The sequence below is a fragment of the Rhinichthys klamathensis genome, unplaced genomic scaffold (assembly GCF_029890125.1).
Source record: "Rhinichthys klamathensis goyatoka isolate OS25496 unplaced genomic scaffold, OSU_Roscu_1.1 h1tg000600l_1, whole genome shotgun sequence".
In the NCBI taxonomy this organism is placed as follows: Eukaryota; Metazoa; Chordata; class Actinopteri; order Cypriniformes; family Leuciscidae; genus Rhinichthys; species Rhinichthys klamathensis.
This window is the reverse complement of record NW_026607055.1, coordinates 766,677-790,309: the sequence shown is the minus strand read 5'-3', so window position 1 is coordinate 790,309 and position 23,633 is coordinate 766,677. Positions and strand designations below refer to the sequence as shown.

General features: G+C 41.2%; 1 protein-coding gene across 1 annotated transcript in view; it reads left to right on the top strand.

The window, feature by feature from the left end:
* Positions 1-894: 894 nt before the first annotated feature.
* vstm2a (V-set and transmembrane domain containing 2A) overlaps positions 895-23,633 on the top strand; it is an 86,662-nt gene continuing 63,923 nt past the window's right edge. The window contains exons 1-2 of the mRNA XM_056240478.1: positions 895-1,152; positions 2,424-2,593. Of these exons, the coding sequence (XP_056096453.1) occupies positions 1,074-1,152; positions 2,424-2,593 (249 nt within the window). The 5' untranslated portion in view covers positions 895-1,073. The remainder of the gene's footprint in view (positions 1,153-2,423; positions 2,594-23,633) is intronic.

The window sequence follows — 23,633 nt, the reverse complement described above, 5'->3', positions numbered from 1 at the left end:
TACGTTAAAATGCTGATTTTAAGGCTTTACTGGAGTGGGGCTCAAACACACACTGTGTCTTCGGTCGACACGTCACTGAGTGTCTATAGGGTTTGCTTCTGTTTATATCCAGAGTCACTTCACTCGGGTTAGAGATACTGCTGGGTTAATTAGAAAAGAAATGATTTGCTGTCCATCAAACCGTCACATATGCAGCTCACTAGCTTTGAGAGGGATCTGTATTTGTCGACTCAGTCTGTCCTGCGACAGTGAGGCGTTAAACACTGAGTCCATGAGACTGAAAACATGCACTGACCTGGTTTTTATGAAAAACACTCTTTTCCTGAAAACAAAGTTCAACATTGTGGTTAAAAATACCTTCATGATATAATTGAATCATCTAAAGGTGTGCAAGTGGGATTATATTGTGTGAACACAACAACTATAGCACACATGAGAGGATCGTATTGGTTTGGACAATGCACAAAAAATATTCCAATTCAAGAGGGTTTTAATCCATGCATATACATTAATTATTACATTAACATATATACAAATATATTAACAGCTAATGTGTGTGTGTGTGTGTGTGTGTGTGCGTGCGCGCGCGCGCGTGTGTGTGTGCCTGTGCGTGCGCGAGTGTGTGTGTGTTTACAGTCAATTAAACATAAAATTAAATTAAACTTTTTTTTAAAAAAGTCGTATTGCAAACTGTTTCTATTACAAACACAAATAAGCGAAAACTAACATTTCTTCTTCTTGACAGTCGCTGAGAGCGATCTCGTTTGTTATATTTCTCCAAATGCTGGTCTCAGTCTCACGCCTCTGTGCGCGCGAGCAACGGGGAGCGCGTGAGTGAGAGCCGCAGAGAGAGAGAGAGAGAGAGAGAGAGAGAGAGAGAGAGAGAGAGAGAGAGAGAGAGAGAGAGAGAGAGAGAGAGAGAGAGCATCATTACTCCATCAACACCTCGCAGAGACAGTAGGAGAGTTACCGAGCGAGAGTTGCGGCATGTTTCCCGCTCGGCGTGTTCTCTCGGTTTCTGCTTAACGAGCTCAACATTTCTGGAGGACATTTCTCTCCCAGCTGTCTTCGCAATGATGGGGACCTTACATGACAGTATTGGATTTGTGCTCTTTTCCTGTTTGTCCATTCAGGTTGGATTTTCTCTTGATGGTAAGAACATTTTACGCAATATTATACACCGTTATTAACTTTAAAATTTCAACCATTATCAGCAGCAACTGAAAATATGCTCTCAGCGTCACTATTTTGCAGTTAAAATGACTGCTGCATTTGTTTGTGTGGTCATGTTTAAATAAAAAGTGGCACAAAGTTGTGACGACGCGATCCTGATGTCCGTGAGGAGTGATAGAAAAATCAACTGTTGATTTCTGGGAGCTCGTAAGATCTCGGATCTGTCCTCCTTCACACGAACCCTGAGCTCTAGTCCAGCGCTAAAGGTAGTAAAGGGTGATTCTGAAGGAACCGCAATCGCGACTTGCATGTCAAGTGGTGATGATCCGGTAAACGGACTGCGGCTGTTCAGCGCCACGAACAGCTCCAGCTCCCGGTAAACCCGTTCAGCGCCACGAACAGCTCCAGCTCCCGGTAAACCCGTTCAGCACCACGAACAGCTCCCGGTACACCCGTGAGAGGAGCAGGAGTGCTTCATTTAATGCCGTGTAGAAGAGAGGATCTGCTGTAGCCTACGAACCCGACGATATTAGAGTCTGGAAGTATTAATTACATTTCATCCAACCAGAAGATTTGACTAGTTGCAAAAAAAGAGGAAATGTTGAAACATTTATTTATTTTTAAATAAAATACATTCATAAAAAAGACATTTTAATGTTAATATTATACATATATATAATATATATATATATATATATATATATATATATATATAGTGTGTGTGTGTGTGTGTGTGTGTGTGTGTAATATATATATATATATATATATATATATATATATATAAGTTTTTTTAAACATTAATGACAATTTTATTTTCATATTGTATCATTTATATTATTATTATTATTATTATTATTTGTATATATATATATATATATATATATATATATATATATATATATATATACATATAATAATAATAATATAAATTATCAAATATGAAAGTAACATTTTCATTAATTTTTTAAAATAAATATCAAATAGACATTTACAAAATAGTTTATTACTATTTTATTGATTATTTTTGTTATATATATATATATATATATATATATATATATATGTGTGTGTTTTATTTTCACTTTGTGATTTCTAATGAAATCAGAAGAGAAAAAACATTTAAAAAATATTTTCATTAATGTTATTATATCATAATTTCAATAAAATATTAAAAGAGTTCAGTATAATCACTGGTAGACTGTCTTGATTTAATCTCAGGTTAACTTGCTCTTCCTACATCTCTCTTGCAGGAAAATTTACAGATTTCCCTTCTAACATCACAGCAAGGGAAGGGCAGAACATCGAAATGGCATGTGCCTTTCAAAGTGGGATGTCCTCGGTTTACTTGGAGATCCAGTGGTGGTTTATCCGCGCTCCGGAGGAACTGATCACGAGTGAGGAGGACGAGGACGACACGGAGGTGAGGAACATTTTGTGCATGGTTTAACGAAGGGTTAATATTTCATAACGTCATTCCAGCCTAGAGGAGAAATATCCTAAGCCTTCTCCACATGTTGCATGAACTTGACGCACCTACGATAGGCATCACTTTCATCCACCCATTGCACTTTTAATTGATTGGATGAACTGTTGTTCGTGTGTCTGTGTTGCTGTATTCCTCTTCTGCTGCTATGAGCTGCACTCGTGCTCCGTTTGAAAGGCAGATCTTGCAGTATTCCTGTTCTTCCACTCATGCCACGTACTTATAACCCCTAACCCTCCACGTCAAAACACACACTTGCACAGCACACAATACATGTCAGACTAATCATCTGTGTCGCTCAGGGATGTTGTGTTGCGAGCAGAGCTGATTCACGCTTCATGATTCACAGTGAATTCGAGACTCCTCAGGCTTTGAGATCCGCAGTTAAATCACTGTGACACTCGTTTGGAGATCGCTGGTCTTATGAAGGACAAAACACAGACGTGGATGACATCAAGGGTCCGAGTGTGTGCATTAGAGACGCCACTGGCTGCACGTCAACAAGTGTGTGTGTGTGTGTGTGGCCTTTGTTTGCATTCGTCATGTCTGTGTGACGACATGTTTAACGACAAAAATGTTTGCGAGCGTCAACAAATGATGTGAGTCACGGCTGGCGTGTTCACATGTTGTGTTCTGGCAGGTTGAGACGTCTCTAGGCTGAAACACAGTATAGTCCGTTGTTTCAGATGCAGCTCAGCATTCAGCGAGAGCATTTGGCAGTTCACTGACATTAAAACTAGTTTTTTATGTTCCCGTTTGATAAATGCCTTTTGTTCGCACAGGAAGAAACACATCGCTCGTTTGTCCCTGCTCAGATGTAACACTGCTATTATAAAGCGTTGTCGTCTCTCATCATGCACATTTGATCCGCGGGATCCTTCAGTTTGTACTGTGGTGATTGAATCTCGTTGTTCTTGGATAAGTGTGTGTCAGATGACCTGCAGAGGAGAAGCCGGCCCACAGAAGCACATGTGGACGATGAGACGGGGACGTCGCTCAGTGGTTTCTGATGTGTAACGTCAGCCGTTCAGCTGTGATGGGAATGAGACGCGACGAGAGACGAGAGCTGTTGTTGTGTCACTGTATAATGTATAATGGATGTGATCCAGTGCCTGAATCTGCTGGCATAAAAAAAAAAAAAAAAAAAAAAAAAAACATGTATTCAGACACCTTCAACATTTCTCACATCATCACAGTTTGTTCGCTATAGTTTAGACAATGGTAATAAAATATAACAAGAACTCAAGTGGATATTTGACTGGTTTTGTCCGTCCTTCTGTTAGACTCTCACACATGAATTATGTTGAATATCTGTTCAATTTAACTACACAATTAGATAATACCAGTTTAGCTCAACCAGTGACCAAGCAATGCTTCATGTTGTTCAGTGTGTGTGTAAAAAGAGCATTAGCAATTACAGAAAACACACTTCAGCTAAACATGATCAGCTCAAAGTGGAGGAATCATTTTTAGTCCCAAATCTGTATAAATGTCACTGGTAGTCACTGTATGAAGAATATTTGGGTATAATATGTCACAGTTTACTTTATTTTGCTCTCCTCACTTACATAACTGAACTATAGTGTCCTAGTAAAAAAATATCAAAAATTATATCTGGTGTCTGGATCATTTTAGGTTTGACTGTATACAGTGTAATGGCCATCACTAGAGAGCTTTCCAAGCTTACGGTACATTACAGGTTTTTTTTACTGTTTACACACATTTTCAAAACTTTACACACAAATCCAAGAATTGCACACACACAATGCAAAATGCCTCACATCTCTTGCAAAATGAAGCACTGCATTCAAAATATCACAAACATCTCAAAAGCAAACATTTGTCTTACGTTGCAAACACCTTTAGTATTATATTTTTGGATATATCATACAGTTATTCAAAACCTAAAGCTCTTCTTTCATGAGCTCAGATGTACATTTCTGTACAAGATTGAAAGTAATTGGCAGAGAGATGTCGAAAAACTCACGGTAAACACGAAAGCAGTCCGGAAAACCCATAACTCGACCGTTGACCTTTTATAGGCCTATTCTAAAGCCATGATTGGCTGGTGTTCAGTAAAGCAATGAGTGTTTGCACATGTGAGGAGTGTGTGTGTGTGTGTGTGTGGCTCTGATGAATTACTGTGGTGTTTGCTAGGTTGTGTTTGAAAAAGGAAATCAGATTCTCCCTGTTAGATTATTGTCTCACATAGACAATTGTGTGTTGCGGTTTGCAAAAAGTGCTTTATTAAATGGAAAACTGAGTCGAAGGCCAATAATTAGTGTATGGTTTTGCAGATTTGGTGTGTGTTTCTGGTGTTTGAGTGTCAGAAATTGTGTGACAAGCGAGGATGTTGTGTGTTAGCGGTTGAAAAGAAGTGTAATGTCTTGAATGAGGACTAGCGCAGGTTCTCTGTAATGATGCATAAAGACTCGTCTCTGCTCAGGCCAGCACTTTACTGTAATCTTCACCCAACCATCGCTGTCGTCTAAAGTCTCAAATTGGATAAATCGTTGCTGTTAGCGTTTGGATGCTCATTTCTGATGTCCCGAAGCAAGGCAAGAGGTCATTTATCAAAAGAGCCACAGCACACATAAAATGCAAATGATAATGCAATTTCGAATGCAAAGATGTACTTTATTTGCATACTTATGGAGCTTCGGGGCTCGGAGTTCATCCGCTGATGGTCTCATGTGAATTCGCTGGATTTATTGCAGGCACTCGTGTTCTTTTGTGAACTTTATATACGGCAGTGCTGCGACTTAGGGAAGTTTATTAATCCACATATTCAGAAAGAGATCAAGACTTTGGGTTGACTGACATCGCTGACATTTTTAGATGAACGCTTCATACCTTTGCACTGAATGTGAAAATTAGAGACTGTCAAATGTGTTTCATCAAACAACATGTTTTTATCATCACTGCTCTTTTGTGCGATGATGACTAGTCATGCAATACCTCCAATCATGCAATTATGGCTGTTCTTCACACATTCAGAGGGGTTTGTTCAATAGAGAAGCATTTCAAGTCTAAAACAATTGATTTAGAGAATGCATGATAGAGTTTATTACCTCACGTGTGTGTGTTACCTGTTACCAAATTAATTATGGTAATTATAAGAATCAAAACTGTGTGAAATAATTAGTCTTTCATGCAAGCTCTAGAAGATTCTCTTCTAAATTGAACTGAATGTAAGATCGTGTGATTGCGCTCTGTTAGCACAAATGCACTGCTTAAAATCATCTTTCTTGGACTTATTTTTTTAATGGATGCATTTCCATGGGCATCTCAGACGGGAAAATGAGTTCCTCCAGCTGTATAGGTCCATCAGCATTATCGTAACATGCAGGTTTGTTGGCTGTGAGACACAGATGGAGGAGCGTGCTTCTTCTTCATGACGCACAGGCCCATGTTATTCAGCAGAAGTGTGTGTTATATATCATATGCAGATCCAGAAGGCCTGGATTCCTGTGCTTTAGCTCAGATCTTACACACTCGCCAGATGTAATCCAGATATATAACAGTTCAAAGGGAATGTGAGAAGTATTATTGCATACTAATGTTCAGCGGCTGTGCCACATTCACCACTCAAAGGTTTTACAAATAAATGAATAGTTTTATTCAGCCAGGATGCGTTACATTGACTGTAAAGATATTTATAATATTTCTATTTAAAAAAAAAAAAGTGTTCTTTTGAACATTTTATTTATCAAAAAATCAAGAAAAATAAAATGCATCACGAATAATAATCATAAATGTTTCTTGAGCATCAGATCCTCATATTAGAGTGATTTCTGGAGGATCATGTGACACTGAAGACTGGAGTAATGATGCTGAAATTCAGCTTTGATCACAGGAATAAATTACGTAATATTTCACATTATTACTGTGATAATACTCTGGATCAAAACACAGGCGAAGAAGAAGCAGAAACAAGCGATAGAAGCATCGCTGTAAAATAACACGATCATCAGCATTAAACCGCATATAAATCAAATCTGCCTAATGTTACTGAATGAGATGTGGACGAGGACGAGCTCCAGGACTGAGAGCTTTGAGATGTTGATGAACTCGATCGACTCCATCTGTGTTTTGATCATCGTTCTGAATATGATCCGGACAGAGTTTTTGACAAAAACACGATTTTCTCAGTTTTTTGCTCGTTTTTTAATGAAACTTCCTCACATTCAAGAGTTGATAATCAAAGAAAGCATGAAGCAAGAATAATATGTTTTTGTTTTGTCAGGCTCTGTTCTTTCTTTTGATATATTTTGTCTTTCTTTCTTCATTTGAATAGAAATGAAGGTTTTTGAGGAACGCACTCCAGGATTGTTCTCCATATAGTGTCTTCAATGGGGTCCAACGGGTCGAAGGTCCAGATGTGAATTTCAGAGCAGCTTCAAAGTCTCGACAGAGTCTGATCTAGACAATCCAGCGGACATTTTATAACAGAAATATATACATTTATATACTTTTTAACCACAGATGCTCGTCTTGCAGAGCCACACATTACGTCATCACGTTGAAAGGTCTCTTGAAGTCACTATATGGAGAACAATCCTGGAATGTTTTCCTCAAAAACCTTCATTTCTTTTGGACATCTTGGATGTTGTGGGGGTGAGTAAATGATCAGGAAAGTTTAATTCTGAAGTGAACTCCTCCTTTAACGTTTATTTTATGGTTTTGGTTTTAGTCTCAGTGAAGGATAATAACCCTGGCACGAGAAAGCGAGAAAAGCACACTAGGTTTTGGAACACAGTTCTAGTGTCCACATTGATCCGAGAAATCCACTGGACACATCAGCCAGTTTCTCCTTAAACCCAGACCGGCGCTGCTAGTGGCATGACTGAAGGCATTTCCCGTCATTTAAAGCTTAATTGACAGCTACCGCTGATACTGCCTCAGAACAAGGCCTTTTATCACTTAAGGTTTCACACAAATGTCTCGTTTTCCCAATGGCCGATCTCGACAGCGCACTCCCTACAAGTACAACCTAATGTAAAATCCATATCATCCAGCCCGCCTCTCTCTTTAGCCCCACTACAGCCAGTCCTCAGCCCAAGTCCCTCCTCCAGACCTTTAAAGACAATAAGCCCCGAAGGTCAATGAAGCGATCGCTGGATCCATCAGCGCCGGCTATTGCTAGGACACACACATTCATAATCAATGCATCTCTCCATCTGTGGATGATACTGAGTTTGAACCAGCCGTGTCCTTTTTCCATGAGTTCTGACCCGTAGCCTCGAGACAAGTCAAGACTGGAGAGCGGATAGAGCACTCTAAAATATGCTGGGTTGTTTTAACCCAATTGTGGGTCAAATATGGACAAACCCAAATGTTGGGTTAAAAATGTAACTCAACTGCTGTGTTTGTCCATATTTGACCCAAAGTTGGGTTGAAACAACCCAGCATATTTTAGAGTGTACAAATGGTCAGGAAAAAGAGAATAGTCTTCTCTAGCATAAGATTTGAGTCAATTATGACACAGATATTGCACAAATATGGTGTGGTTGGAAGAATTGAGTCGCAGATATTAGACAGAGTTCATTTATAGCAGTAGCATAACACTTAGTGGATTTGAATGAAAAGCTTAGACTAATTAATGCTTGTAAAATTGCGTTCAAATCTCAGAAGTCATAAATGTGTGTTGAAAAGCTACCAAACTTTCAAATAAAAAGTGTTTTGCACGGCTACATTGTTAGAGCAATCTCATGTATATCATGCACACACCGCCAGGGGATTTAAGGCAGTAGTAATGGGCCACTTACTGTATGTGTGGCTTCAACCACCATTTTTCATTAGCAGTAGTTACGTTGAGTTTCTCAGTCCCGTCGGGCATTAGCGCTGAAAACGCTGCTATTAGATTCTGAGTTTGAGACGCGGCTCTAATTTCAGCTGAGCTTTACACTGTAGTGATGCATTTAGATTTAAATGGGTTTTCAGCTCTGTTAGAGAGAGCATGATCACCGGTTTCAACAACCACAGACTCTCACTGGCCTTGCATGCAGAGAATGAAAATATACAACTATCCAATTACACTAATGTTCAACGATTTGTGGTGAATATGTTTTTTTTCCACCCATTCATTAAGGATGCATTAAATAAGATTGTTCTATAATTTCCAATAAATGCTTGCTGTTCTATTAAAAATATGAAGCAGCACGACTGTTTTCAACACTGATAATAATCATAAATGTTTCTTGAGCATCAGATCCTCATTTTAGAGTGATTTCTGAAGGATCATGTGACACTGAAGACTGGAGTAGCTTTGATCACAGGAATAAATTACACTTTACTGTATATTCACATAGAAAACCAATATTTAATCAAATAAATGCGGCCTTGGTGAGCAGAAGAGACTTTTTCAACAGCGTTAAAAATCAAAAAATCTATAATTTAAAATCTAACCAGAGCTGCATTTTATGCTCATGCAACATATTATTTTCCACAGGCTAGTTTAGTAATTTATACTAAACACAACAAAAACGGTCTAATTTACAAAAACAGAGTCATAAATGTGACATAGTACAGGGACCTGATTTAGTGATTTCTAAATCGGCTCATAATTAAGCATCCAGACTGTGTGTTTTACCTTCCAACGCTTCACATGAGAGGGTGGGGATCGTTTAGACGAGCTCGTTTGATCATTTCTTACAAACTACTGTTAACTGCGGTTAATTAGCAGCTCAGAGACACACTGAAGCGTGAAGTGTGTGAGGAACGCAGGTCGCGTGGACATTTCAAGCAAACCTCTAAATCCCACGACTTCTGCATCCAAAGCTAAATGAAACATGCGCTGTCAATGTTCTTTCTTCTTAATATACAGTGACATAAAATAACCTTATTTTCATTTGCGAAACTGTGATGACTGAACAAAGGCTTTGATGGCCGGGACAAAATCATGGAAAGACCCTCGGAGGAATTAACTGGCAGAGCGCTCGCGTTTAGTCTGGCAGCAAACACTGAAAAGAAGAGATATTCATCAACCCACTGGAAAACACAAAGGAAACTCGTATTGGCCTGCGTGATGATTTAAAGAGAAGCTTCACGGGATGAGTGTGTGAGTGTGTGTGGGCAGTCGCTCTTTAATCTTGACTCTGGGCCGTTGAGGATTTGGAGATCCCAGCATAATGGATTCTCTTCACAACTGCCATATCCGTGCGATAAAACGAGTGTGAGCGAGCGAGAGGAGCGACCGGACAGATGATCGTGTCGAGGGAGGGGAATCAGCATGTAATGTGCAGAAGAGATGCCAGAAGCTCAGGCCAATTCAATTTGAGGGATCAAAACAAAAGTGGTTCCCTTTGAAGACACCGGCTCTGTGGGCTCCAATTAGACAATGACTCGCATTTGATCTCGCTCTGGAACGAGTGCACGTGTGTTCCCATGTGTCTCTGGTGTAAGCTAAGACTTCATATAAAATCATTGTTAAAGAGGACCTATTATATGCTATTTATGAGCAAATTTCCTAAACACAAAGTGTCTCCAGTGGGAGTTCTTCTCTATATGAGTGTCAGTGTTCCTGAATTCCTGAAACGCCTCCATTGTAGTCTTGAGTTTCTTCCGGGAACGAACACGTCACAATATTCCTCATTATAATAATTCATACGCAGAATAAAGGGGCGGGGCCTGGTTGAGTTAGTTAGTAGTGTGTTAAACTGGTGGTTATGGAAAGGGGCGGGGCATTTCCCAAACACACTCGAAGCGCTCGACCAATCACAACACACTGCTCCAGCCGACCAATCAGAGCACAGTGTGCTTTTCAGGAGGAGGGGCTTCATAGAGACAGAAAGTAAACAGAGCGTTACTGACAGACTGGGAAGAGAGGAGCCGCAACAATGGAGAATATGAGGAGAATAATCAACATTCAAGCAGGAAAACCTGTTCTAGTAGAGCCTGAAAACATCATCAAGGGCCTCTTCAAAAAAAGAGGAAGAGAGAGAGAGAAAAGGCCAGAAATTTATTGTAAAAAAATGATTACAATATGTATCAGATACTAAAATCTGCTTTGCCGATAATCACCGTTATAATGCAGGTGGTGAAATAAAAGGCTGACTTAAATCAGGACTTAACGTTTATCGAAATTAGCTTTTTCCATGTACAGAAAGACAAACACCATCATGACATTAAAATAAAGCTGTAAAAATTAAACAACATAAAATGTAACATAAAAAAGCAATAGGAAATTTATATTCAGTTACTGGATAGTTAAGTATCCGGTGTATAATTACATCCTTTGGGGTTTTCACCTTAATTTGCATGACTTTTTTTAACTTACAAAATCAAATCCATAACAATATCCTAGTAAACATATGCATTGTTGAATACAGAATTTCATTGTAAGTTATATGGTTATTAAAAAACATCCGTATTTTACAGTTAATTAAAAGAAATAGAATAGAACTTAAAGTTAGATCAAATGTAACTTTTAATTTATTAAAAGATAACATGTGTCCACTGTAGCTGCATTAATCTTGTTAAAAATACATGTTGATTAAACAAAACAAAATTATATGTTTTTGATTTAACAAAATGATATCTTGTTGAAATCTATATAAAACATATATAGATGGACTTTATTAAATACAAATAAAGCTCTCTCAGATTTTCATTTTCTCTGTCTGTTTTCTTCCTGTTTTTATCTCATTTGTTGTGGAACTGGATTCGATTCCCAGATCAGCAGAATCGCACCTCAGTGGGAAATTACTAATGGAGTTTGACTGGAATCCCATCAGGACGTCTGCGTTTGCTTTCACTCACGGAGACAGAATACTGAAGTATTGAATGGCACCTGAACTTCTGTATAAAGAAAGCTTTCATTTGTTCAGTGCTGTGCGTTCACATCAGAGCGTCACATTAATTCAGCTTGAATCGCTCCAGTCAAACCTCGTTCTGTAGTCGTATGTTGATATGTATATTTAGAAACGTTATACTTTAAAAAATAATAATAATTTAAATCTCATATCAAGACTCATGCTGAGTATCATGAAATTTAAACCAGGATTAGTATAAAGTCCCCCTGTGGTGAAAATCCAGCTTAATGTTGTTTGTGTGTCTATGTGGTGTTAATAATATGCTTTGAGACACACCATGTGTAAGTTCATAAGTCGACAGCATTGCTGAGTATTTCCTCCTTAAAACTGCAGTGAACCAAAGACAGTCTCAAAAACACGGTTTGAAATCGCTGGTGTTTCTGACGTCACAAACGACCTTGTAACCAATCAGATTAACGTGTGATCGTCAACCAGTGGATCTCTGAGCTGAGTGAGTGAGTGGAGGCAGGGCTCATTTGCATATTCATAGAACCACGCATACTAAATGAGGCAAGGGTGTCAAGTTACATTCAATATATTTTATGTCATTTTGGTGATCAAAGATGTGTTTTAAGGGATACAATTATTAACTACAGGGGGACTTTAAGATTAAAATGAAATCGAAATAAAATGGACAAGGGTGTCAAGTTACATTCAAGATATTTTAAAGCATGAATACACATTTTTCAAGGAAAAAACACTGAAATATGTCATTTTGGTGATCAAAGATGAGTTTTAAGGGATAAAATGATTGACTACAGCGGGACTTGAACTAAAAATATAATAGTATCTCTCAATGATATTAAAATAACACTGATTCAAACCTTTGTTTCGAGCTCTGCAAGTTGTTATCTCGGTTGTGTGTTGTTTGGACAGACACGACTGGATGTTTTTCTCCAGATCTTTCTCTGTTTATTTTCTCGGAGACTTGCAGTTTTCAAAGACACATTCTTGTGATGTGACCATACAGTACTTCATCTTGATAAATCTGCCTCATCATCATCGCCACAGTGATTTATATTAGAATCAGGCACTTCATGAGGTGTGAATTTCTCCAACACAGGTATTCATCAAAACTTTATTAAACTAAGTCAGGCTAATATATCTCTCAGGACTTTAATTAAACATCAGTGAATGATTTATTCAACATATGGGGCCGACTTACCCCTAATACCCGTCCTACACCGCTACAAATCCTACAAATCCCCAGCTGGTTCCACATCAAGATCTTCCCTTCGCACGCGTGAGATTGGCTTCGGGAGCGGCTGAGAGGCGGACGCTGGTGGAACGGGTCGATTAAAGGCCCGGCGTGACCCTATGGAGATGAGGATTGAGAACAACCGTGAAGGAGATGAGCTTTTCAGATCAGATTGACTGAACACAACACCTCTTAATGTGTGTGATGACCGAAACACCACACACACACACACACACACCACACCTCTCAGTTCAGACAGGTTTCGGCCTCGGATACGTCATGCTCAAATAGAAATCACTGTGTTTTGATGAAGAATGTCACAGTTCATCTTTTTACAAGCAAGTTCAGAATGTCCCGACTGATTCCCTCCAGTTTCTAATGTGTGCAGTATTACACACATGTAGTGCATGTGTAGCTTAGTAACATTGTTAAAAAGAAGTAGTGTGCTTCACATATCAGACGTATAGGGTACAACGGGGGAAAAGCCGGCTTTGATTTTATTCTCCTCTAAACCACTAGAATCTCCTGAAGATGAGATATGAGAATCACTCAAATTATTGAATATATTTAGAGACAAAGGCCTTGTCAATGATTTTCAGTTTTGAAGGTAATTAAAGCAACAGTTTTTCAATAATGGAAGAATATGGTATTTGTGGTAAAAGACACGATAATTAACACAGTAATAAACCGCCGGCTGACTTTTCCATTTGTTAACATGTTTAGATTCAGATGGGAAATATCATTTATTAAGTTGTGTGTCCATCTTAGAGATAATCACCATATTTAAAATGAAATTATATTAATCATATCATAGGATACAATATCCTTTATTGTTACTACTGTAAATCTATATTAAATTATTATGGGATCTCTCACTTTTTAAAATCATTTTTTTTCTGTATTTTTGAAAACACTGTATATTAACATATTTTAATGACAGTATATTTATTGAACAAAAATGAATTATTTTATTTATCAAAATAAACAGAAAAAAGTACAAACTTTGCCCAAGTGGTTGTTTTGAACAGGTATTAACTTAGACGTTATTAAAAACACGTTTTAAGCAGAAGTGTTTGTGTCTTTTGCCCCGGGCTGCTTTGGCAACAAAAAAACACTTCAAAATCCGTTAATGTTCAATACAAACAATTATTTTTTTTACTTTTTCATTTTCTTGCGGTGTTCCTTTCGCCCTGTTGTGCCCTACACTCATTTAATTGAAATGAACATGCAACCAAGTGTCAAAGCATTGAGTTCACACTATTCCTGGATATGATTTCCATGTCAGCGTTTGCATTGCAGTGCATGGTGGGATATGTATTTCTCACTCGCTCAGTGTCCCGAAGGCACGCGACTGAGAAACGGGGGAAGCCGTGTGTGTCCTGTAGTTTCCTAATGCGTTGTTGGATGTGAATAATACACCGTGGCATCAAAACAACCACAGCCTGAAACTAGTTAAGAAAGATGATTTGCTCCATTTCCGGGCAGGACCACAGACACCAGAGCACATATAAAACACCAAACTTTTATTCACGTTCTTCTGGGATTGTCGGTAACATAAAAGAAACATAAGATGTGTTTGGAGAGAGTGTGTGAGCAGCTGTTTCATGCATATGAATGTCTTTCCGTTAGTTTGATTATGTGAAACACACCTGATGGATCATACGCCACACGGGTTCATCCAGATCAGATTTCATAATTCCTCTTCACTATATATTTGCCAAAAATGTTGGTAACACTTTATAATAACTGCATGTTATTGAATCATTAGTTACACATTAATAAACAGTTATTTCATCATTTATAAAGCATTAATAAATCATTTGTAAAAGCTTTACGGGGAAGAAATAGTCCTCACTTTAATAAATAATTTACTGACAACTAATACAAGTTTTATAACTACCTGAATTAATCATGAATTACAGTATGAATACATGTTAATAAAGCATGTATTAACACACTGAGTATATATGTCTAAATAATATGTATAACTATACATTTAAATAGTTTATTAATCATTTACTTGCACTTTCTAAATGATCTTATGAACCACTGACAACTCCTAAATAACTGGTTTGTAAAGAATGTAATGCATAATTTAGAAATGATAAACCGATCATTAATACAGTATGGAAATACAATTATTTAACACATTATAGCTTATAAATCAAGAATAAAGCATGTATAGCTGTATTTACAAACCGTGTATGAATGTCTATTAATGCTTTATAAATGATGAATTAACTTATGATTTATAGCATGCAGTTATTATAAAATGTTGATTGTTTTACTCTACACATGGGTGAACTAAACAAGTCCACTTCTTGTCAACACTGAACACATTATTAACACTGGAGCGTGTGTGTGAACCCCGGGGCTGTGTGTGTGAACCCCGGGCTGATGACTTTCCAGAGGCTAATGGAGGTCAGGTGTTGCAATCAGTGAAATGAGATCGAAGCTCCTCCTGAAACGCTCAAGTCGGCGTGCAATCAAAACTCACAATTCTAGTTTTTTTATGAAATATCGCAGTGTTTACTGTAAATGATTCATCGGTGCACATCATCTTTATAGTGTTAATAATGTTGAATGAGAATCAGCTCCTCTTGCAGCATCTCTTCTCTTCTCTGATGACGAGGGCGGGGCTATAACCTGTCACTCACATGAGATCAGCCAATAGCAAACCACAACCATCCAATCAGTTCCACACAGACACAATCAAGCCCCGCCCACATGTGTTCTTGTTCCAGAAGCGCTTCACTCGATATACGACACTATAGAGGAGAGAAGACGAGCGCAACTTCCCTTTCATGAAGACTTTATAAACACCCTTCACAGGGAGCGAGAAAGCCATGTTGAATTGTGCGTTTGATATTTCGATGCATTAGCGGTGATGATTATCATCTGATATGCAAAAGCCATATGGTGTCCTTAACATTGCAGTGCATCTGATAGTTTATGATCACGGTACATATGCAGATTGATTATTACAGCTCAAATCTGGAAAGCAGAAATAGAACTTGAAGGTTGGAACCGGATGCTAGAAATGAATAATAAGAAGTGATTCACGCTTAACAATATCTTCTTACCCTCGTCTCAATCCTTGAAGGTCTGTATATAATAAAGCAGTAAATTATGTTATGTTGTAATAAAGCACCACTTATGTTTAGCTGAAGGTTGAGTGGAACCTTAACAAGATATAATGATGTGATTCAGAGAAACCTGAAATTAGCAAACCTCTGCTTTGATGTTTTAATGAAAATAATTTCTCGACCTGTACAATATTCCATAAAGCTGATAAAAAAGCTCATTTTTAAAAACAGTGCATGATAAGCGAAGAAACATCGCTCGTGTGACAGTCTCCTTCAAAGCCTCGGCTCACTTCAGACATTATGATGCAGAACACGGACGACGCTGCAAACACCATCTCATGATCTTTATATTATTTATGGGTATTTCTGCAACTCTCTCAAAACATTATTTTAATTTGTCCAGCAGTGTAAATATGAAGTGATGTTATTTTGGCAACACTTTACAATAAGGTTCATTAGTGAACATTAGTTTACTACCTTAGTTAACATGGACTAATAATGAACAACACTTCTTCAGCATTTATTAATCTTAGTTAATATTAATTTCAACATTTACTAATACATTATTAAAATCATAGGTTGTATTTGTTAATATTAGTAATGGACTGTGAACTAACATGAACTAACAATGAACAGCTGTGTTTATTATTAACTAACATTAACAAAGATTAATAAATACTGTAACAAATCTCTTGCTCACTGTTAGTTCATGTTAGTTAATACAGTAACTAATGAACCTTATTGTTAAGTGATACCGATAGCTGAGTATAATTGAGATGCTATTATATATTTTTCAATTCCTTTTTCATTTTCATAATTTCATTAAAATTTTTTGTTAAAATTGTAGTTATTTTAGTAAACTAAAGGAAGCTATAAAGGATGGCCAGCTTTTGTGTGACTCTGTGTGTGTGTTTGCTGTAGTTTGTCCCGTAGTACTATAGGATAGTAAAGGCCAGTAAGCATCAGTTCAGGTTGTGTGTGTGTTTCTCTGCCGTCAGTTCAGGTTGTGTGTGTGTTTCGCTGCCATCAGTTCAGGTTGTGTGTGTGTTTCTCTGCCGTCAGTTCAGGTTGTGTGTGTGTTTCGCTGTCATCAGTTCAGGTTGTGTGTGTGTTTCTCTGCCGTCAGTTCAGGTTGTGTGTGTGTTTCTCTGCCGTCAGTTCTGGTTGTGTGTGTGTTTCGCTGCCATCAGTTCAGGGTGTGTGTGTGTTTCTCTGCCGTCAGTTCTGGTTGTGTGTGTGTTTCGCTGCCATCAGTTCAGGTTGTGTGTGTGTTTCGCTGCCATCATGTTCAGGTTGTGTGTGTGTTTCGCTGTCATCAGTTCAGGTTGTGTGTGTGTTTCTCTGCCATCAGTTCTGGTTGTGTGTGTGTTTCGCTGCCATCAGTTCAGGTTGTGTGTGTGTGTTTCGCTGCCATCAGTTCAGGGTGTGTGTGTGTTTCTCTGCCGTCAGTTCAGGGTGTGTGTGTGTTTCGCTGTCATCAGTTCAGGTTGTGTGTGTGTTTCTCTGCCATCAGTTCAGGTTGTGTGTGTGTTTCTCTGCCGTCAGTTCAGGTTGTGTGTGTGTTTCTCTGCCGTCAGTTCAGGTTGTGTGTGTGTTTCGCTGCCATCAGTTCAGGTTGTGTGTGTGTTTCTCTGCCATCAGTTCTGGTTGTGTGTGTGTTTCGCTGCCATCAGTTCAGGTTGTGTGTGTGTTTCGCTGCCATCAGTTCAGGTTGTGTGTGTGTTTCGCTGCCATCAGTTCAGGTTGTGTGTGTGTTTCGCTGCCATCAGTTCAGGTTGTGTGTGTGTTTCTCTGCCGTCAGTTCTGGTTGTGTGTGTGTTTCGCTGCCATCAGTTCAGGTTGTGTGTGTGTTTCGCTGCCATCAGTTCAGGTTATGTGTGTGTTTCTCTGCCATCAGTTCAGGTTATGTGTGTGTTTCTCTGCCGTCAGTTCAGGTTGTGTGTGTGTTTCTCTGCCGTCAGTTCAGGTTGTGTGTGTGTTTCGCTGTCATCAGTTCAGGTTGTGTGTGTGTTTCTCTGCCGTCAGTTCAGGTTGTGTGTGTGTTTCTCTGCCGTCAGTTCTGGTTGTGTGTGTGTTTCGCTGCCATCAGTTCAGGGTGTGTGTGTGTTTCTCTGCCGTCAGTTCTGGTTGTGTGTGTGTTTCGCTGCCATCAGTTCAGGTTGTGTGTGTGTTTCGCTGCCATCATGTTCAGGTTGTGTGTGTGTTTCGCTGTCATCAGTTCAGGTTGTGTGTGTGTTTCTCTGCCGTCAGTTCAGGTTGTGTGTGTGTTTCTCTGCCGTCAGTTCAGGTTGTGTGTGTGTTTCGCTGCCATCAGTTCAGGTTGTGTGTGTGTTTCTCTGCCGTCAGTTCAGGTTGTGTGTGTGTTTCGCTGCCATCAGTTCAGGTTGTGTGTGTGTTTCGCTGCCATCAGTTCAGGTTGTGTGTGTGTTTCGCTGCCATCAGTTCAGGTTGTGTGTGTGTTTCGCTGCCATCAGTTCAGGTTGTGTGTGTGTTTCTCTGCCGTCAGTTCTGGTTGTGTGTGTGTTTCGCTGCCATCAGTTCAGGTTGTGTGTGTGTTTCGCTGCCATCAGTTCAGGGTGTGTGTGTGTTTCTCTGCCGTCAGTTCTGGTTGTGTGTGTGTTTCGCTGTCATCAGTTCAGGTTGTGTGTGTGTTTCTCTGCCGTCAGTTCAGGTTGTGTGTGTGTTTCGCTGCCGTCAGTTCAGGTTGTGTGTGTGTTTCTCTGCCGTCAGTTCAGGGTGTGTGTGTGTTTCTCTGCCGTCAGTTCTGGTTGTGTGTGTGTTTCGCTGTCATCAGTTCTGGTTGTGTGTGTGTTTCTCTGCCGTCAGTTCAGGGTGTGTGTGTGTTTCTCTGCCGTCAGTTCAGGTTGTGTGTGTGTTTCGCTGCCATCAGTTCAGGTTGTGTGTGTGTTTCTCTGCCGTCAGTTCAGGGTGTGTGTGTGTTTCTCTGCCATCAGTTCAGGTTGTGTGTGTGTTTCGCTGCCATCAGTTCTGGTTGTGTGTGTGTTTCGCTGCCATCAGTTCTGGTTGTGTGTGTGTTTCTCTGCCGTCAGTTCAGGTTGTGTGTGTGTTTCGCTGCCATCAGTTCAGGTTGTGTGTGTGTTTCGCTGCCATCATGTTCAGGTTGTGTGTGTGTTTCGCTGTCATCAGTTCAGGTTGTGTGTGTGTTTCTCTGCCGTCAGTTCTGGTTGTGTGTGTGTTTCGCTGCCATCAGTTCAGGTTGTGTGTGTGTTTCGCTGCCATCATGTTCAGGTTGTGTGTGTGTTTCGCTGTCATCAGTTCAGGTTGTGTGTGTGTTTCTCTGCCGTCAGTTCTGGTTGTGTGTGTGTTTCGCTGCCATCAGTTCTGGTTGTGTGTGTGTTTCGCTGTCATCAGTTCAGGTTGTGTGTGTGTTTCTCTGCCGTCAGTTCAGGTTGTGTGTGTGTTTCGCTGCCATCAGTTCAGGTTGTGTGTGTGTTTCGCTGCCATCATGTTCAGGTTGTGTGTGTGTTTCGCTGCCATCAGTTCAGGTTGTGTGTGTGTTTCGCTGCCATCAGTTCAGGTTGTGTGTGTGTTTCGCTGCCATCAGTTCAGGTTGTGTGTGTGTTTCGCTGCCATCAGTTCAGGTTGTGTGTGTGTTTCGCTGCCATCAGTTCAGGGTGTGTGTGTGTTTCTCTGCCGTCAGTTCTGGTTGTGTGTGTGTTTCGCTGCCATCAGTTCAGGTTGTGTGTGTGTTTCGCTGCCATCAGTTCAGGGTGTGTGTGTGTTTCTCTGCCGTCAGTTCTGGTTGTGTGTGTGTTTCGCTGTCATCAGTTCAGGTTGTGTGTGTGTTTCTCTGCCGTCAGTTCAGGTTGTGTGTGTGTTTCTCTGCCGTCAGTTCAGGTTGTGTGTGTGTTTCGCTGCCATCAGTTCAGGTTGTGTGTGTGTTTCGCTGCCATCAGTTCAGGTTGTGTGTGTGTTTCGCTGCCATCAGTTCAGGTTGTGTGTGTGTTTCGCTGCCATCAGTTCAGGGTGTGTGTGTGTTTCTCTGCCGTCAGTTCTGGTTGTGTGTGTGTTTCGCTGCCATCAGTTCAGGGTGTGTGTGTGTTTCTCTGCCGTCAGTTCAGGTTGTGTGTGTGTTTCGCTGCCATCAGTTCAGGTTGTGTGTGTGTTTCGCTGCCATCATGTTCAGGTTGTGTGTGTGTTTCGCTGTCATCAGTTCAGGTTGTGTGTGTGTTTCTCTGCCGTCAGTTCTGGTTGTGTGTGTGTTTCGCTGCCATCAGTTCAGGTTGTGTGTGTGTGTTTCGCTGCCATCAGTTCAGGGTGTGTGTGTGTTTCTCTGCCGTCAGTTCTGGTTGTGTGTGTGTTTCGCTGCCATCATGTTCAGGTTGTGTGTGTGTTTCGCTGCCATCAGTTCAGGTTGTGTGTGTGTTTCGCTGCCATCAGTTCAGGTTGTGTGTGTGTTTCGCTGCCATCAGTTCAGGTTGTGTGTGTGTTTCGCTGCCATCAGTTCAGGTTGTGTGTGTGTTTCGCTGCCATCAGTTCAGGGTGTGTGTGTGTTTCTCTGCCGTCAGTTCAGGTTGTGTGTGTGTTTCGCTGCCATCAGTTCAGGTTGTGTGTGTGTTTCGCTGCCATCATGTTCAGGTTGTGTGTGTGTTTCGCTGTCATCAGTTCAGGTTGTGTGTGTGTTTCTCTGCCGTCAGTTCTGGTTGTGTGTGTGTTTCGCTGCCATCAGTTCAGGTTGTGTGTGTGTGTTTCGCTGCCATCAGTTCAGGGTGTGTGTGTGTTTCTCTGCCGTCAGTTCTGGTTGTGTGTGTGTTTCGCTGCCATCATGTTCAGGTTGTGTGTGTGTTTCGCTGCCATCAGTTCAGGTTGTGTGTGTGTTTCGCTGCCATCATGTTCAGGTTGTGTTTGTGTTTCGCTGTCATCAGTTCAGGTTGTGTGTGTGTTTCTCTGCCGTCAGTTCTGGTTGTGTGTGTGTTTCGCTGCCATCAGTTCAGGTTGTGTGTGTGTGTTTCGCTGCCATCAGTTCAGGGTGTGTGTGTGTTTCTCTGCCGTCAGTTCAGGTTGTGTGTGTGTTTCGCTGCCGTCAGTTCAGGTTGTGTGTGTGTTTCGCTGCCATCATGTTCAGGTTGTGTGTGTGTTTCGCTGCCATCAGTTCAGGTTGTGTGTGTGTTTCTCTGCCATCACTTCAGGTTGTGTGTGTGTTTCGCTGCCATCAGTTCAGGTTGTGTGTGTGTTTCGCTGCCATCAGTTCAGGTTGTGTGTGTGTTTCGCTGCCATCAGTTCAGGTTGTGTGTGTGTTTCGCTGCCATCAGTTCAGGTTGTGTGTGTGTTTCGCTGCCATCAGTTCAGGTTGTGTGTGTGTTTCGCTGCCATCAGTTCAGGGTGTGTGTTTGTTTCTCTGCCGTCAGTTCAGGTTGTGTGTGTTTCTCTGCCATCAGTTCAGGTTGTGTGTGTTTCTCTGCCGTCAGTTCAGGTTGTGTGTGTGTTTCGCTGTCATCAGTTCAGGTTGTGTGTGGGTTTCTCTGCCATCAGTTCAGGTTGTGTGTGTGTTTCTCTGCCGTCAGTTCAGGTTGTGTGTGTGTTTCTCTGCCGTCAGTTCAGGTTGTGTGTGTGTTTCTCTGCCGTCAGTTCAGGTTGTGTGTTTGTTTCTCTGCCGTCAGTTCAGGTTGTGTGTGTGTTTCTCTGCCGTCAGTTCAGGTTGTGTGTGTTTCTCTGCCGTCAGTTCAGGTTGTGTGTGTGTTTCTCTGCCATCAGTTCAGGTTGTGTGTGTGTTTCGCTGCCATCAGTTCAGGTTGTCTGTGTTTCGCTGCCGTCAGTTTAGGTTGTGTGTGTGTTTCTCTGCCATCAGTTCAGGGTGTGTGTGTGTTTCTCTGCCGTCAGTTCAGGTTGTGTGTGTGTTTCTCTGCCGTCAGTTCAGGTTGTGTGTGTGTTTCTCTGCCGTCAGTTCAGGTTGTGTGTGTGTTTCTCTGCCGTCAGTTCAGGTTGTGTGTGTGTTTCTCTGCCGTCAGTTCAGGTTGTGTGTGTGTTTCGCTGCCATCAGTTCAGGTTGTGTGTGTGTTTCTCTGCCGTCAGTTCAGGTTGTGTGTGTTTCTCTGCCATCAGTTCAGGTTGTGTGTGTGTTTCGCTGCCGTCAGTTCAGGTTGTGTGTGTTTCTCTGCCATCACTTCAGGTTGTGTGTGTGTTTCTCTGCCGTCAGTTCAGGTTGTGTGTGTGTTTCTCTGCCGTCGGTTCAGGTTGTGTGTGTGTTTCGTTGCCGTCAGTTCAGGTTGTGTGTGTGTTTCTCTGCCATCAGTTCAGGTTGTGTGTGTGTTTCGCTGCCATCAGTTCAGGTTGTGTGTGTGTTTCTCTGCCATCAGTTCAGGTTGTGTGTGTGTTTCGCTGCCATCAGTTCAGGTTGTGTGTGTGTTTCTCTGCCGTCAGTTCAGGTTGTGTGTGTTTCTCTGCCATCAGTTCAGGTTGTGTGTGTGTTTCTCTGCCGTCAGTTCAGGTTGTGTGTGTGTTTCGCTGCCGTCAGTTCAGGTTGTGTGTGTGTTTCTCTGCCGTCGGTTCAGGTTGTGTGTGTGTTTCGTTGCCGTCAGTTTAGGTTGTGTGTGTGTTTCTCTGCCGTCAGTTCAGGTTGTGTGTGTGTTTCTCTGCCGTCAGTTCAGGTTGTGTGTGTTTCTCTGCCGTCAGTTCAGGTTGTGTGTGTGTTTCTCTGCCGTCAGTTCAGGTTGTGTGTGTGTTTCGCTGCCGTCAGTTCAGGTTGTGTGTGTGTTTCTCTGCCGTCGGTTCAGGTTGTGTGTGTGTTTCGTTGCCGTCAGTTTAGGTTGTGTGTGTGTGTTTCAATGCCGTCAGTTCAGGTTGAGTGTGTTTCGCTGTCATCAGTTCAGGGTGTGTGTGTGTTCCTCTGCCATCAGTTCAGGGTGTGTGTGTGTTTCTCTGCCATCAGTTCAGGTTGTGTGTGTGTTTTTCTGCCGTCAGTTCAGGTTGTGTGTGTGTTTCGCTGCCATCAGTTCAGGTTGTGTGTGTGTTTCTCTGCCGTCAGTTCTGGTTGTGTGTGTGTTTCTCTGCCGTCAGTTCAGGTTGTGTGTGTGTTTCTCTGCCATCAGTTCAGGTTGTGTGTGTTTCTCTGCCGTCAGTTCAGGTTGTGTGTGTTTCTCTGCCATCAGTTCAGGTTGTGTGTGTGTTTTTCTGCCGTCAGTTCAGGTTGTGTGTGTGTTTCTCTGCCATCAGTTCAGGTTGTGTGTGTGTTTCTCTGCCATCAGTTCAGGTTGTGTGTGTGTTTCGCTGCCGTCAGTTCAGGTTGTGTGTGTTTCTCTGCCATCAGTTCAGGTTGTGTGTGTGTTTTTCTGCCGTCAGTTCAGGTTGTGTGTGTGTTTCTCTGCCGTCAGTTCAGGTTGTGTGTGTGTTTCTCTGCCATCAGTTCAGGTTGTGTGTGTTTCTCTGCCATCAGTTCAGGTTGGTGTGTGTTTCGCTGCCGTCAGTTCAGGTTCTGTGTGTGTTTCGCTGCCGTCAGTTCTGGTTGTGTGTGTGTTTCGCTGCCATCAGTTCAGGTTGTGTGTGTGTTTCTCTGCCGTCAGTTCAGGTTGTGTGTGTGTTTCTCTGCCATCAGTTCAGGTTGTGTGTGTTTCGCTGCCATCAGTTCAGGTTGTGTGTGTGTTTCACTGCCATCAGTTCAGGTTTTGTGTGTGTTTCGCTAATCTCAGTTCAAGTTGTGTGTGTGTTTCGCTGCCGTCAGTTCAGGTTGTGTGTGTGTTTCGCTGCCGAAAGTTCTGGTTGTGTGTGTGTTTCGCTGCCATCAGTTCAGGTTGTGTGTGTGTTTCGCTGCCATCAGTTCAGGTTTTGTGTGTGTTTCGCTAATCTCAGTTCAAGTTGTGTGTGTGTTTCTCTGCCGTCAGTTCAGGTTGTGTGTGTTTCGCTGCCGTCAGTTCTGGTTGTGT